At 50.4% G+C, this 16,873-nt stretch overlaps 1 protein-coding gene across 1 annotated transcript in view; it reads right to left on the bottom strand.

The window, feature by feature from the left end:
- Positions 1-16,873, bottom strand: part of LOC138580072 (gastrula zinc finger protein XlCGF26.1-like) — a 392,628-nt gene that overhangs the window by 361,091 nt on the left and 14,664 nt on the right. The window contains exon 2 of the mRNA XM_069650324.1: positions 10,296-10,422. Within this exon, the coding sequence (XP_069506425.1) occupies positions 10,296-10,422 (127 nt within the window). The remainder of the gene's footprint in view (positions 1-10,295; positions 10,423-16,873) is intronic.

The raw sequence follows: 16,873 nt of genomic DNA, 5'->3' as shown, positions 1-16,873 counted from the left end.
AATTGAAGAGGCGGGTCAAGGGCGCCACCAGTTGGGAGCGGAAGAGTTTATAGAAGCGGGTGGGGAATCCATCCGGCCCGGGGGCCCTAGGCTCAGGCGCGGGAGGGCCGCCTTTTGGATGTAGGCGCGCTGCTCGTCTAGGTCCCTCGGGACCGCCGTCATAATTTCAGATTGGTGGGCGACTGCTAGCCGTATTTTCTCTTGGTCCGCATAGTGGACCGTCCCCTGTGGGTCGCGAAGCCCTAGGATGGATCTCCGGGTCTTCTCCCTAGCCAGCTTACTGACCAGCAACCTGTTGGCTTTGTTATTGTGGACATAATACCATTGTTTGGTTCTAGTAAGCAGGCTTGCATCAGTGTCGGCGTAGTGCGCCTCAAGCCTCTTCCTCGCCATCTGTAAGGCTTTGTAAGATTTTCGGGGACCAGCCCTTCCACTTGTTTGTAGCTCCGGCTGCGCAGACTTCGGCCTCCAGGGCATCTCGAATCGCATTCTTCTGTTTGTGAAACGCGGCACCTTGGGTGATCAGTTTCCCTCTAAGCACGGCTTTCATGGCGTCCCGGGTATTAGCTGGGGAAGTGTCCTTGTTGCGATTTTCAGCAAAGAAGTTTTTAATTGTCCTGGCAATCGCATCTCTCACAGTCATGTCCCCCAGGATAGGGTCATACAGGCTCCATTGGCGGCTCGGAGGGGGTCCGGGTCATGGGCTCTGAGGGAGAACGAGACTGGGGCATGGTCCGAGAAGATCCGGGGGCCAATCGTGACGTCGTCCGTGAAGGCCAGGATCTGGGGAGAGGCCAGCACCAGGTCAATTCTGTAGACAGTGCGGTATACGTATGAGTAAAAGGTGAAGTTTTTCTCCTCTTGGTACAGTACCCTCCAGGTATCGACGACGTTAAGCGTGCGGAACAAGTGGAGCAAGGTCGCAGCCGGCTTCTGATCCTTGGAGGTTGGGGAGTGAGATCTGTCTTTAAGGGGATCCGGGGCCCTGTTGAAATCACCCCCGATGACAAATTGTCCCTCAGTGAACGGGAGGAGGATCTCCTCCAGATCTTGGTAGAACCCTTCTTGGAGCTCATTTGGGGCGTAAACTGAGACGAGGGTGTAGAGTTGGCCCTTAAATGGTGCATTTGACTGCCACAAAGTGACCCTCTTGGCATTGCAATACGTCGAGGATCTGGGGGTTCAAGCCTGCAGCGAAGAGAATGGCGGTACCTCCCTTTTTTGTACCATTGGATGCTAAGAGTTGCGTGGGGAAGAGCCTGCTTCGCAGGCGGGAGAAATCCACTGGTGTTTCCTGTAGGAAAGCGATTGAGGTTCCGTCAGTTTGTAGCCTGTGTAAGATAGATTTCCTCTTCAGGGGGGGGGGGGGTTCAAGCCCCTGACATTTAGAGTGGTGAGTTTCAGTTTTAGGTGCGGGGGTTGGCCTTCCGAGGTCGTTTGCCTTGGGGGCGTGGGGAATTGGGAGGGAGCTAGGTTAGCCATAGCTGCGTGGTATCAGCGAATTTGGAGCTCCTGTGGCTGATAGTTTTTAGTAATAGTCTCCAACAGGAGATCCGAACTTCCAACTTTGGACTCCAACGGGAGAACCCAACTGTGGCCGGGGGACCGATTGAAAACTGTCGGTGGGTCCCCCAGCCGCCCAGGCCATCAACGGGCAACCTGGGCAACATGGTTGAGGTTTTCTCCAAGGATAATACGATGACATCCAGCTTGGAGGAGGGTATCGGCCGCACTGGATCATCGGTGGGCTTGAGGGAATATAGATGGTTCCAGTGCCATGTGATCCTCAGGGGAGACATGAGCTGTCATCTGGGTTTGCGGGCTCTCTGCACCTGTGACCAGGGGGTCCGTCTCGGCTTAGGGGAACCTGTCTCCAGGGCAAGATCCGCCCGGGGCGGGAGTGAAGTCCCCGTGCCCCCGGGGGAATCCAGCCACAGAATGGATGCCGCGTCGTCGAGGTGGCTGATGGTGTGAGGAGTGCCTTTGTATGAAAATTGTAGCGCCGTCGGGAACAGCCATTGATAACGAATCTGCTGGTCTCGGAGTAAGAGTGAGGGGACGGAGCATTCTTCACTTTTGGAGAGTTAGAGGGGATAGATCCTGGAAGATTTGGAGTGGGGATCCCTGGAAGCAGAGTTCGTCATTTGAATGGCCTATAGCGGAGATGGCCTCCTTGGTGGTGAAAAAGTGGACTCTCGTGATGACGTCTGGAAGGGTGTCTGTGTCGGATCCCCGACGGGGATGCATCCTGTGGGTGCGCTCAAGTAGGAGTTGCGTTTCATTCAAGTCCGGCAGTAGAGATCAAAAGAGGGCGCTTATGTATTCAGGAAGCTCCTTACCTCCACTATTCGATGTTCAATGTTGTCAACCCATTGCTCTGTTTGTTCCAGTTTGGCTGTGAGTTCTGTCATACAGGTCCGAAATTCTGCTTTAATATCTGACATGAAGGCCTGGAGATCCTCCTTGGTGGCGAGCGTTCCCTTCTCATCAGAGGCCTTCTGAGGAGTTAGTTTGGGGGGGTTCGGTTTTCTTCCCCTTCTCCGGGGCCAGCAGCATGGTGGTAATGTCGGTGGACCTCTATGACTTCACTGTTTTGGTCATGGTTTTGGGGGAGAAGCGATGGCTTCCGAGAGTTGGCCCAGCGTGGGGGGGTTGTAGTCACTGCCAGGGGCCACAGGAACCTGAGGTGGTGATAGCAAAGAGTGGAGTGGGCCGGGGTGCCCCAGGAGGTTATGCAAACAGGAAGGGCAGGAGTGCCCCCGCGGGGTGGTACTAGTGCCGTGATGACAAGCCACACAGGGTAAGAAGAGAGAGACACGTGGCCCCTCCACCGCAGCCAGGATCCAGGACAATGGAATGGAGGCGGCTCTGTTCAGCTGGTGAGTGGTGATGGTGGGCAGGGGCGCCCCAGGAAGCTGCAGGGGCACCAGGTCCACCTCTGGGGAGGCAATCGCCGAGGGGTCAGGGCGTGAGTGACCCGGAGCGTGGGAGCCTGATAACCACAGTCAGTGGGGGGCGGGAGGGAGAGCGAACCGGTGAGCCTCAAAGATGGCGGCGGGCCTCCAGGAGCAAGCCCCCGCGGGAGAAGCCAATAGCGGGTGCCGGTGGGGTGAAGCCACAGGGCGCAGCAGGAGAAGCCCCAGGTAAGGTGGGGTGGGAGGCCGGGCCCCAACAGGCTCAGAGCCAAGGGGAAATGGAGCCCGCCTCACTCAATGGGGCCAGTGGCACTCACCTGGAGTGTGGTCCGATCTCAGGGCACCGACCGGACAGGAGATGATGGCTGGGGAGCTCTCCTCCAGAAGGGTCCCCTGTAGCTCCAAGCACTACGCATCCACCGGCTAAGGGCGCCGGGTGCCGGGTCCACCGGAGCTCGAAGTGCAGGGAGAGCCAACCGGGAGTAGGCCGAAGCAGCCGCCGGGAGCCCCCTCGCCAACAGGCCCAGGCGAAGGGGGAGGATGAAATGCTGCAGCTCCCGGCCTTAGGGTAGGAGGGGTCCTGAGTGGTCGCGGGACCTGGCAGCCTCTAATCGTGTGCCCCGTGAGGATGGGGGAGACGGAAAGCATTACGAGTGCAATGCTAACGTAAGCTGGAGACAAGCCGCACTCCCGCATCGGGTCAAGGCTCGCAGAAGAGCACCAACGGGCCGCGGTGGTGAGGAGCCCTGGTCACGGCCGCCATCTTGAATCACGGCGGGGAGCACCATAGCAAAGTTCCCACGCCGCGTTTTCAGCCACTCCGCCGCGTTAGGTGTCCGGAATGCAGCCACGGGTGCAGGAGTTGTTCCTCTACAGTTCCCCTCCAGGAAACTGCAACAGCATAGCGGGAACCGGCTAAAGATCAATCAGAGCCGCGGACCCCAACGGAGGCCATCAATGGAGCAGCCTCATCCGCGGCGCTCCAGGCCACTCCCCCTAAATTGTTTTTTTAAGAAGACTGTCATACAATTCCATTTGTAAAACAAAAGTTGCCACAACGCATTATTACAGTATTTCTACTGTAAAACGTTGCATCATCTCCATGCTTTCCAGCAAAGTTTAGTTTTTTGGGATCTAAATCTCATAGTGTCAACTATATTTCATGTTGCTGAGGAAGATGCAGCATCATATTGACGAGTGAACACTTTTGAAAATGTACATGATCACACGGCCAAATGCTTTTGATGGCAAACCTAGTTCTGGACCCTGCTAGTTGGGTACATCTGTGCAACTAGTGTTCAAGCCATGAGCAGATCCCGTACTCCTTGACATTCTATCTTATCACCATGTGTTTCTTGAGTACAAACACGTCGGTCCGGTAACAACAGTGCCGGTAAGCGTACTGGCATTATTGTTACCGGACCGGCACACAATTCTTCGGACGGGTGTCGTCCTGCCCTCCAGGTGGGACCTGGTGGGCGGGACAGCACCGCCCGCAGACTTTCACAGAAGCATTGGCACTGTTATTAACGGTGCCGGTGCGCCCATCATCCCCATTCCCATTTGAGTCATATGGAACTCAAATAGGAATGGGGATTAACAATTTTCCGGCACCTGACTTCCAGGAACACCGGGGTCGTAATGCCCTGGTGTTTCCGTGAAGCCAGGCGCCATAAAACTTTACAAGTCCGACGGCAGCCTGCCGGTTTTATGCCGGAATTGTAACGAGGCCCTATTCTTCTTAGTTTAGGAGACAAGTATTAATGACCCAGTGCTCAGAGGCTGCCCCTTTGGCTGTCAGACAAGTAACCAGGTAGATGGACCGCCATATATTCTGTAAAGGTGAGATGCATTGTGTGCACCAACAGAGCTGGAAGCATAGGCCTACATTTCTGGCCAACTCAAATTTGCCAACGGAACTGGAAAAACACACCAAATCCCAAAGTTTGCAGGATTTCATTTTCAGGTTGCTAATGAAATCCTGATTGCAACCCATTATTTAACTTTTTGCTCCAAAACTTTGCCCGGGTATTGGGAATACACTTTAGTGCTGCGAAATCATGCAAATTCCCGCTGGCAGGACTAGCAAGAATGAGTGAGGAGACCCTTCCACAGGTCGGGCTAAAGTGGCGTAGGCACGAATTCAGGTACCTGGGAGTCAACATTTGGCATACCCCGGAGCAGATACACGGAGGAAAAACCATGGTGGCTATACAGGGGCTCTGAAACTCTATGAAATTCTGTGCTAAGCTGCATTGTCGGTCATGGGCAAGGCAGCCATAACTAAAATGATAATCCTTCCGCAATTTCTCTATTTCCACAATGTTCATTATTACATACCGACCACCTTATTAATATTACTGGAAAAATTACTTAGGGAATTACTCTGGGGTCAATCTAGGCATAGATTCTCCCTAGCGACCATGATGCTACCCTACAGATCGGGCAGGATCCAGTTGCTGGACCTGGAGAGATTTTATTTAGCTGCGTAACTTGGCCATGTGGCCAAATGGCTGTCGGACGAGGTTACCCTGGAAACGAGCCTACTCAAAGCATTAGTGGAGCCGGCACACCTGAGGGAGGTGTTGTGGACGCCACTGAATTGCCTTACGGTGCAACCAATGATTGTGCTGTTGGGAAGGAAGATCTGGGGCAGAGCTCTGAAGCTAACGGGACAAAACCACCCTTACTCACAAGAACACTGTTATAGCTGCAGATGTACATGTACCCAGGGCAGACTTATCCACGATACGATTTATACTTGGGGAGACCTGTACGAGGAAGGCTCCTTCAAAGATGTTGACACCATCATGGAGAAGGAAGGACTGCCCGGGAGTCAATTCCTCTGGTATCAGAAGATCAGAAAGGTGGGGAGCAATATATGGGCGACCTGGCCAGAGGAACCGGAGGCGGCACCGCTGCTGACATTACTTCATAACTTTGGGGATGGGTGGAGGCCGGTTTCTAGGCTTTATGGTCAGCTTGCGGATAGACCAAATCCTAAAAGTGAGTTGATGAAGCAAAGGTGGGAAGCAGACGTAGGCAACTGTATCATGGAGAAAGAGTGGCAGAGAATCCTGGCATACCCCCGAGAAGTGTCCAGAAATGCCAGGTTCTGATTGATTCAACTGAATGTCCTCTATAGAACATATATGACACCAGATAGAATCGCCAGGTTCAGTACCACTGCAGACCCACTGTGCCATTGGTGTAAATCCGAAAATGCTGACATAATGCACATGTTCTGCGGTGTTTGAAGGTATGTGGTTTCTGGCATAAGCTCGAACAAGCATGCAAGAGGGCTGGGCTGACACGGTAGGAGTGGACACTGAAGACATGCCTCCTAGGCTCCTACCCGAGAGTAAGCAAATTCTGGCATCTGGTTAAATTAATGGACATGGCATGTGTGCTGGCCAAGAGAACCATTGCCATGGCATGGAAGAAACCTGGGGGGCCGCAGTATGCCAAGTGGCATTCTAAACTCGAGCGCTGGTCGGGCTTTGAGATCACTGTGTGGGGTGATGGTGTGGCGAGGGCAGGGGGAGAGCAAAGCCCTGCATATGAGGTCTGGAAGGCGCTGATATGGGACATGTTCCACGCATCAATGATAAACCCCCGTGAGCACTGAACACGTGTCTATTAGGTGTCACAACGAATGAGTACTGAACTGCCACGCCCAAATGCACCGATATGGAACTGCCTGGCCTCTCCCGCCACCAGACTTCTACTACACCCAGGTCATTGGGTCCCCATGTCACCTCTAAAATTGACCCCTGATGATAATGGTATGAAGACAATCTGTTGTTGTTACACTAATTCTTTGGTTATTATTATAAATACCAATAAAAACATTTTAAAATAAAATGATTTAACTTTTTAGAAGAATCCACTTAGTTCCAACATCTCCCCTAGAAAGGACTTGCTCACAACAATTCTGACAAAAACAAATATGTGCCACTACTTAAATAATTCACCAGCTGACATTCATTTACTGTGGGGTCCTCGATTATTGTGATTAAGATATGTTAGCCCACTTGGGCCACGCCCAAAACTCACATCAGGAAGCCCACCATCCATAGTGCATTACATCAAGCAAAGCTCAGACAGCAACCACCTCAACCCAAGCACACCCCAATAACCCACCGCAATAACATCCAAAAACACTGGTACCACAGCAACCCACCCCAATTCATTCCAGTCACCCCCGCATAACACTTGTCAAGAATCCACTGCGGTTCTCATGCAGATCCACAACACTACAGGCTTCTAAGCTCATCAAGAGTCCACCCTGACCCCAACTCACCAAGCAGTGGACTCACAGCAACATCACCCTGACCCCAACTCACCAAGCAGTGGACTCACAGCAACATCACCCTGACCCCAACTCACCAAGCAGTGGGCTCACAGCAATATCACCCTGACCCCAACTCACCAAGCAGTGGACTGACAGCAACATCACCCTGACCCCAACTCACCAAGCAGTGGACTCACAGCAACATCACCCAACCCCAACTTACCAAGCAGTGGACTCACAGCAACACCACCCAACCCCAACTCACCAAGCAGTGGACTCACAGCAACATCACCCTGACCCCAACTCACCAAGCAGTGGACTCACAGCAACATCACCCTGACCCCAACTCACCAAGCAGTGGGCTCACAGCAATATCACCCTGACCCCAACTCACCAAGCAGTGGACTGACAGCAACATCACCCGGACCCCAACTCACCAAGCAGTGGACTCACAGCAACATCACCCAACCCCAACTTACCAAGCAGTGGACTCACAGCAACACCACCCAACCCCAACTCACCAAGCAGTGGACTCACAGCAACATCACCTGACCCCAACTCACCAAGCAGTGGACTCACAGCAACATCACTCTGACCCCAACTCACCAAGCAGTGGACTCACAGCAACATCACCTGACCCCAACTCACCAAGCAGTGGACTCACAACAACATCACCCGACCCCAACTCACCAAGCAGTGGACTCACAGCAACATCACCCTGACCCCAACTCACCAAGCAGTGGACTCACAGCAACATCACCTGACCCCAACTCACCACGCAGTGGACTCACAGCAACATCACCCTGACCCCAACTCACCAAGCAGTGGACTCACAGCAACATCACCCCGACCCGAACTGCAGCATGCCACACCATTCATCCCATGACCTGACAGAGGCACCAGCTGGCACAGGGCTTAATCACCTGAGCATATGAGGCAGGGCTGCCAGAGGGCTTCTTTAGGCACTAGATATGCACGTGCAAGAGCCAGAAATGTTCGCGTTGCCGCTGCTTGTTGAACATGCGAAGACATGAACTAAACACCTGCTTGTTGGAAAGGAAGGTCAACAGGTGTGGAAACGTTTGCCCCCTTAGTCTGAAAATGCAAAATCTTTCACTTTGCTTGTGAGACTTGCACGTTGGCCGGATGACAGAGATAAAAGCTCAAATTAAAGATGTTCAAATAGGGCTGACAATACATTTTAAAAAAAGACAAGGGGTTTGATGCGCAATCAGAGAAATAAAAATCAGCCTCTTCTAATTGCATTATTTTAATAAAAGCTGCAGGCCACCATATTCACAAAGGTGACCTGCACGTTTCTGGGTTGGGGTGTGCTGGCCAGCGGCCTTGCTCCAGACACGGGTCCACGATAGGCTCACAGCACCCACATGGCTACTAGGAGCGCGCGTCACAGTTATGGCCCTCACATGGTCTGTCCCTGTGTAATATTAAGAGAAGGAAAAGCATTTCCGCCCCGGCCTGAGGGCAGAAAGGCAGGTCAGAGGGAAGTCGGTCATTCTGCTGCTATATCTACCAAACAAAACAAAAAACCGCAAGGGTGCAAGGGTCAGAAGTCACTCAGGCATTCGCACTACACCAGTACATGTTCAGAACAGACAGGGAGAACGTGTAATATGGGGTGGGCTGGCCTATGGGGAACTCTGGAGATTTCCTGGTGGGCCTCTGCGCCCTGGGCAGGGGTGGGCTGGCCTATAGGGAGCTCTGGAGATTTCCTGGTGGGCCTATGCACCCTGGGCAGGGGTGCCCAGGGCGCAGAGGCCCACCTGGTGGGCCTCTGTGCCCTGGGCAGGGGTGGGCTGGCCTATAGGGAACTCTGGAGATTTCCTGGTGGGCCTCTGCCCCCTGGGCAGGGGTGGGCTGGCCTATAGGGAGCTCTGGAGATTTCCTGGTGGGCCTCTGCGCCCTGGGCAGGGGTGGGCTGGCCTATAGGGAACTCTGGAGATTTCCTGGTGGGCCTCTGCGCCCTGGGCAGGGGTGGGCTGGCCTATAGGGAGCTCTGGAGATTTCCTGGTGGGCCTCTGCACCCTGGGCAGGGGTGGGCTGGCCTATAGGGAACTCTGGAGATTTCCTGGTGGGCCTCTGCCCCCTGGGCAGGGGTGGGCTGGCCTATAGGGAACTCTGGAGATTTCCTGGTGGGCCTCTGCGCCCTGGGCAGGGGTGGGCTGGCCTATAGGGAACTCTGGAGATTTCCTGGTGGGCCTCTGCCCCCTGGGCAGGGGTGGGCTGGTCTATAGGGAGCTCTGGAGATTTCCTGGTGGGCCTCTGCGCCCTGGGCAGGGGTGGGCTGGCCTATAGGGAACTCTGGAGATTTCCCGGTGGGCCTCTGCACCCTGGGCAGGGGTGGGCTGGTCTATAGGGAGCTCTGGAGATTTCCCGGTGGGCCTCTGCGCCCTGGGCAGGGGTGGGCTGGCCTATAGGGAACTCTGGAGATTTCCCGGTGGGCCTCTGCCCCCTGGGCAGGGGTGGGCTGGCCTATAGGGAGCTCTGGAGATTTCCTGGTGGGCCTCTGCGCCCTGGGCAGGGGTGGGCTGGCCTATAGGGAACTCTGGAGATTTCCCGGTGGGCCTCTGCACCCTGGGCAGGGGTGCCCAGGGTGCAGAGGCCCACCTGGGCAGGGGTGGGCTGGCCTATAGGGAACTCTGGAGATTTCCTGGTGGGCCTCTGCGCCCTGGGCAGGGGTGGGCTGGCCTATAGGGAACTCTGGAGATTTCCTGGTGGGCCTCTGCACCCTGGGCAGGGGTGGGCTGGCCTATAGGGAACTCTGGAGATTTCCCGGTGGGCCTCTGCACCCTGGGCAGGGGTGGGCTGGCCTATAGGGAACTCTGGAGATTTCCCGGTTGGCCTCTGCACCCTGGGCAGGGGTGGGCTGGCCTAGGGATTTCCAAATTGTCCCATAGGAAAAGGGTTGGAATATGGGGCCACTTGGAACATTATTTCCAGGGCCCCTTTTGGCTCCCAGTCCACTCCTCTGTGGAATGCATCGCATGAGATTTGTCTAGGAAATCGGTCAGAGAACAGGAGTCGTGCCCGGTGCCCACTGAATGCAGAAGGATCCGGAACCTTACCCAGGGAGATCAAGACTTGCTCGATCTCCTTCATGACGTCCCTGTGTACTTCCTCCTGCCACTCTCGCAGCAGTTTCCACTCCTCTTCGGAGAACCGAGCCACGACATCACGAAAGGAAAGCAGGGCCTAAAAAAAAACACAATGTACGTCAGCAAGCATCCATAATCTTGTCTATAAACTAGCAGGCTGGGGGTGTTCTGCTGGGTACAGGGAGAAATACCTGCTCTAAGAGTAGTCATGCACAACCAACACTGCCAGCTCCCTGATGGGAGGGGGGCGTTCAGCACCACCTAGCACAGACGTCTTCAAAATGTGGGGCGCACCCCTCCAGGGGGGCGCGAGAGCCCAGCATGAAATGTAAGAAATATATATATATATATATTTTATTTTTATTAGATTGGAGGAAATGGGCTGGGACAGCTCACATGGTCGGACTGGAGCATAAGACTGTCTCAGGCACCAATGAAAAAGTGGCCCGCACTTGAAAATAATTATTCATTCCTTTAGTCACAGACTGTTTGAATAGTACCCAAGGGGGTGTTTTTTGTTAAAATGTAAGCAAATTGTGATATTTAAAGAATATTTATTCAGCAACAATGGTCAAAACTACTAGCCGCACAGTGAAGTAACTCATCAAACTGACCTACATTGGCCAGAAAAGTGGCCCATTTTGACTGCCCCACACTAGCATTTTGCATTTTTGGTATGGTCATCGCCCTATAGACCTGCTGGCTCATCCGTAATGGGGATTTGAATACCCAGTTTCAATTGGCAATTTTTGCAAAAACATAAATAACGCAACCAATACACTGTTGCTTCCTATTTAATCTTACATTACACATCAATTAATAATATCACGGCCATTCACTGGTGACAAGTCCACTTACTCCTAAATAAAAAACAGAAAGAGACCAGGACGTTACCTCACTTATCTAGAAATACTCAAACCCAGCCACCAGGTACATTTTGTTATTAAAAAGACACCCTTCAGTTGCTTCAAAAATTGGCCAAAAACACCTTATGCTAGGGGCTGAAATGGGGATTCATGGAGCAGGAGCTGAAAGTAGCTCCTGAGCGCCAGAGATTTTGCTGTGATCATAATTTACTCCCCTGGAGCAGGTGCTGATAATGTGAAGTTCTAGAAATGCTTTGTGATCTAGCACCTTGAAGAGTCTCTTGTGCTAGATGGAATTACAAATAAAGATCTCAGACCAAATAACCGGACAGACTCTAGGAATGTGGCAAAGTACTACTTTATGCTCATTTGATAAAGCAGGGAGAACGGACAGGCATCGGACTGATGTTTGCACACTCACCAACGAGCTTGATTACACAGAGGTGTTATACCCCAATATGCATCATCTATGACGTCATTTTAGGTTACAAATCATAAAACCTATTGAAGGGAGGGATTTGTTAGGGGAACATATCTACGTATAGAACCTATCAGAATACATCATTGGCAGCCCCATATCTTTAAAACGTACCTTGAACTACCTCTGCATACGTATAGTACGGATTATAGCGGACAAAATAGCAGCAGATTGGTCTATGCAACATTGTATGTTAGGTTGCCCCTTAGACTCACTAATTAATTGGCATACTATCCCAACCTTGGACTTTCGGCTCTTTACAATCACGTATGTGAAATGAAATACTTTGAATTGCCTCAGATTACTCCCCTTTCTCCCAATTAATCCATCACCCCTCATCGGTCGGCCATCAGCCAAAGTCTTCCATCTGTAGTTGACCTTGTAGCCTGCTCACTGTCCTGGAACATTTCAGGGAGTGTGAGCACACCACTATCTTCGTCTAAGGCTCAAATAAATAGCCCTTATCTTTGACTTCTGAGCCACGTGTGAAGAGACCGTGAATTTGTCCATTTCAGCCTCTTATTTACTGCTATTTGTGCTATTTGATTCAATTATGCGGGGTGCTGTTGCTCCTCTTGGCCTCTAGAGACTTGCTCACTTTACCTTGCATAGACGTCATACTCTGAATTGTCCAATACTTTGGCTGTTGCAGATGTTTTCTTCTTCCTTAATCTAAGAGGAATGTCTCACATTCAGGGTTTATCCATATAACTCTCCTTGTACCTTACAATTATTCCTTAAAATGGTATCCTTGATCCTTGGCCAACCTTGACTCATCACCATTTTGCACACAAGCTGTATTTCCAATGTTTCCTGATTCTGCAGTCTTGGTCTGTCTGAGGTAGCTTGGTTGAATTCGACATGAGCCAGCGTTTTTTTTCCCATCATGGCCGTCCTTGCCACATTATATATTTTATTTAATTGTTCATTTATAAACACACTTAATACGAGCGTTGTGGTTTCTAAGCGCAGGATCAAGAGTCAAACCTGTGTGTTGCTGCGTTTTCTCGCTATCCTTCTTTTATAGCAAGCTTCTATAGGTCTCATTTATCTTGCGTTACTGCGTATTTACAGTTATTAACCAGCACGTTAATTCATTCGTCTTTATAGTCATGATTACTTTAGCTTTAGGTACATATTTCTCTTGGTGCTTCAGTCATTCTTAAGTATTTTCATATTGTTTCAACATAGGTTCATATATCTTCTTTATGACATCACTCTGCCCTCGTCGGATTTCACTTAGCGCTTCATGATGTCCATAGGTGCGTGCCGACATCCTTCCATGCAGCATCCTTCCACATTTTCAGTGCGAGGGTACATTCTATATGACTGTTTTAGTGCATAACATCTCTCATACACTCGATGCGGTAGTAAGATTACACAAGACGCTCCAGCCATAGCCCTTCGTCTGCTGTTCCAACACGTTAGTGGCGAGGGGGCAGGAACTAGTGAGATACCATTCACCTGCTCCTCTACAGCTTACTTGGGATATTGTAGGCTTAGTGAAGAAGTAAAAACAGATCTTAAAAAGGATAGTTTCACACAGCAATTTAATCCTCAGAAAGGTGACTCTGGAGTACCTGAAGAATGGTGTGCCTCGCTTTTATTTACAGAATGCGGCATCAAGTGGAAAATGCAGGCATTGCAACCGTGCTTTCCCTTTTGCCATGTTGGTCAGTCCTTGGCTCTATTGTGGGCAACCTGTTGAATCCACGGTCCCCTTGGATATCATTTCACATTCCTTTCCTTTCCTTTTCATTAACTCCACTTTGTATCAATCTCTCTCCCTCCATTTCTGCAGTTGTCAGTCATTGCCCTTTTTTGCCACGAGATCCATCACTGTCACTTCATCTCTGCTTTTGTTGCCATCCCCTCTCTGCTACAACAGGCCTCTCTCACTCTCCTTGGGCAAAGATTTTAAGCACGTTTTTAAATGCCACTTCTTGCTCTTTAGTATATGGCAACGACTGAAATACGGATTAATAACTCGGACACTGAATGAGTCTCCGCAGGTGCCATTGCTTGCTAAAGTACGGCCAGGAGCTACAAGACTTAAGACGGCACAGGGCATCTCAGGAGCTACCAGCAACCAATGATAATAAGCAGCGCTCAGATACCCGAGGGTTCGTAGCGCTATATAAATGCTAAATTATTATTATTATTATTAACAACCCATTTGCAGAGAGTTTCATGTAGTAAAGGCGACTCAACCAATGTGTGATGTGGTTTCAGGGTGCGACTGTTAGGAAAGATTTCATCAATGTGTAATTTTCCCTCCATTTATGGACCCCCCATCCCCCAAAAATGTTGCTTTGTTTGGCTTTCCTATCCTGACTTTTGCCAGAGGAGCACATGCTTCAGCTGCACTCCTCTGGGCTTTTGCTCACTTGTTATGGGGAAACTGATACGTCCTTCAGACTGTCAGTACTGATAAATTAGGTTTCCCTTAGTCTTTGGCTAGGTTGCCATTTCTTGGTAACTTTTTAACAGTGCACAATGTACCTTCCAGTACCATGTGCTGGGGTCCTTTTTGTTTTAGGGCCATAGACACCCTCAAAGGATTGTTTGGTGATTGTACGAGTGTGCCTGGGGTGAACTGGTGGCAGCAGTTACTTTTTTATAAGTGTTTTACTACTTTTTTACAGAATCATATCGCGTTTACCGCGTTTGGCTCAAGACTGTGGCCAGGTCTGAAAATGGCCAAGTCACAAAGTGTTCTGTTCCACGGCCATTTTGTCCCTTGCCTTCACCCAGGTCGAGTAACCCGGGTTTTCCTTATTTGGGCATGCAGCCTCCCGTGAAAACCAATCACTTTCGCAGGCTTCTGCATGTCACGTGTGTGTACCGAGGAAGCGGGTTGAGACTGCCTAGTCCCAATACACAATACTGGTGCCAGGGTGTCTGGAGTGCCTGAATGACTAGGACCACCGTGAACCGGAGACTATGTGGAAGGTTTGGCACCTTTCCCCCTCTGCTGTCCCGTCAAACCCCTGTTTTCTTCATCGATCAAGAAGGACTGCCAAGGCACTTCACCCCTTTGGAGTAATGGGAACTACTCTTGGCGCCCCCTGCTTACCCACTGAACTAGCCCCTTCGGAAGTGTTGCAGGGCCATCCAGTGAACTGTCTAGCTCTACCTCAGGGTATCAAGCAGAATCGCTGCCGTCTCGATTTGAAACCCGAGTCTTGAGAATTCGCTGGCTTGTGGTCCCATGTCCTCTCCTGCCAAATTCTGCAGACCTAGCTCCTCTAGGTCCCGAATAAGGAGCGTGCATAACGCTGCCGGATCTGTGATTTCCGCGTCACTACCTGTTGGTGCCCCTCGCTGTAGGTGCCTTGCTGTTCTGCCCTCCGGTGCCCTGAAACCTGCTGCACTGGAATTTTCTTCATACCTCCTTCGGAAGCTGAGAAAAGGAAACTATCCCATCAAAGACGATCGTTCTATCACGCAGCCTCTGAGAGCCGCAGCGCCGTAAAACTGCATGACTCGAAATTACTAGCGACCTCGACTAAACTGGCAACATTTGGTCCGGACTGTGCCGAGGATCGGTGAGTACTTGCATCACTTACCGGCGGCCCCCTCGCACAACCGATCTCTTTTACGCACGAATATCCCTTAAAAGGTATTTGATCTTGGCTGGGTTAGCCTGCACTCCCTAGCTATTCTCACCTTTTGAAAACTGCTCTGCCACCAAGGGCAGATCCTACTGGAATAGTGGGAAGCAATTCTTCATCACCTCAAGCCCCTTCCTGACTTGCCACAGCTCTCCCAAGAAGACCCGCTTTTTGTTCTGCCTGCGTGAGTACAAGGCTCCCCACTTCTTATGGCTGGACTCGAAAGTTAGGGAACCACTCTTTAGTAGAAAGAAGAATTGCGTAATGCTCCTAGTGTGTTAACTCACCCTTCTCTTTACAGGTTGTGGCTGCGTTTTCCTCATGTGTCACATTAGGAAACATATTGTATATATGTTATATAGTAGAGTATGTTGTGTGGTAACTGTTTTGATATAACTAAACTTTACTTGTGCCTATTTTGTCCGACCGACAATAAATGTATACATATATTTTTCATATACACTTGTGTAAGAGTAATTTGTGGTTTGTTACTGTGCTAGTTCATTGTGGGCTCAGATCACTCTCACCCCTCCTGAGACTTAGTCTTGACCACCTGCCAAGCTACATAAATTGGTCTGGCTTGCCCAGAAGGTTCCCCTATTTCACTAAACCAAGGGTGGCCTCCTAAACTTCTGCCCACCAGGTCAGAGTTTAGAAATCCATCTTAACAGCGACACATCCTGCTTTTATGTTGGATTATGTTGTTTCATAGCTGAGAACATGTCAAGGTGTCAGGGGTCCTACCAGCACTAAAATGCTGGTTCCCACTTGAACTTTCTACCAGAGCACCTGCATATTTTTCAAGGTCAAATAAACAGGTTATTTTTGGCTTACTGTTTTACTGCAGCTGGAAGGCTTTCCAGAGTAGAGGACGAGTTCACTCCTAACCCTCCATCATGCACAATGAAAGCTCTAATTTAGAGAACTGCCCGGCTTTAGCTTCAGGTATAGCTGCTGAGGTCTAATGTGCTGTGCACTCAAAGTCCCCTGACCTTTTCAATCTCTATATTAAGCCTCTGAATATCCGTTTCACCAACTACACTGATGCAACTCTGCTTCTGCTAAGTTTGGACGCAAACTATGAACCGGATTCTGCTAAACTGAATGATGTTTTTAAAACTGTAAAACGGTGGATGATGGAACACTGGATGTGTCTGAATTCGGCCTATCCCCATAGAGATCCAAATTAGATCAAAAATACACCAAAGTTATGCTTGATGGATGTGTCATCAAAACTGAGTCTAAAGTTAAAACACTGGGCACAGTTCTAGACTGTAATGTTAGCACAGATTCACAGGTCAACAGCATCCCCCATAAAACACAATATTGTCTGAAACTTCTTAGAAAAATTAGACCTCTAATTGCTGAGAAAAATTGTGAACCCCCGGCTAGGGGCACCAATCTTTGGAAGATGGACTACTATAATGTCCTATTAGGAGGCACATCTAAAAAGAAAGTGCACACCCTATAAGTGGTTCAAAATAATGCTGTGCACATTATAAACCAAGTAACTCGCAGTGAGCATATTACTGCACATTGAAGGAATCTTCATTGTCTCCCTGTTAAAGCTAGAATCCAATTCAAAATAGC

This window comes from Ambystoma mexicanum, chromosome 3p (genome assembly GCF_040938575.1).
Source record: "Ambystoma mexicanum isolate Mex_15411 chromosome 3p, UKY_AmexF1_1, whole genome shotgun sequence".
NCBI lineage: Eukaryota > Metazoa > Chordata > Amphibia > Caudata > Ambystomatidae > Ambystoma > Ambystoma mexicanum.
Note: the sequence above shows the minus strand (reverse complement) of the source record. Positions and strands in the feature narration are given on the sequence as shown.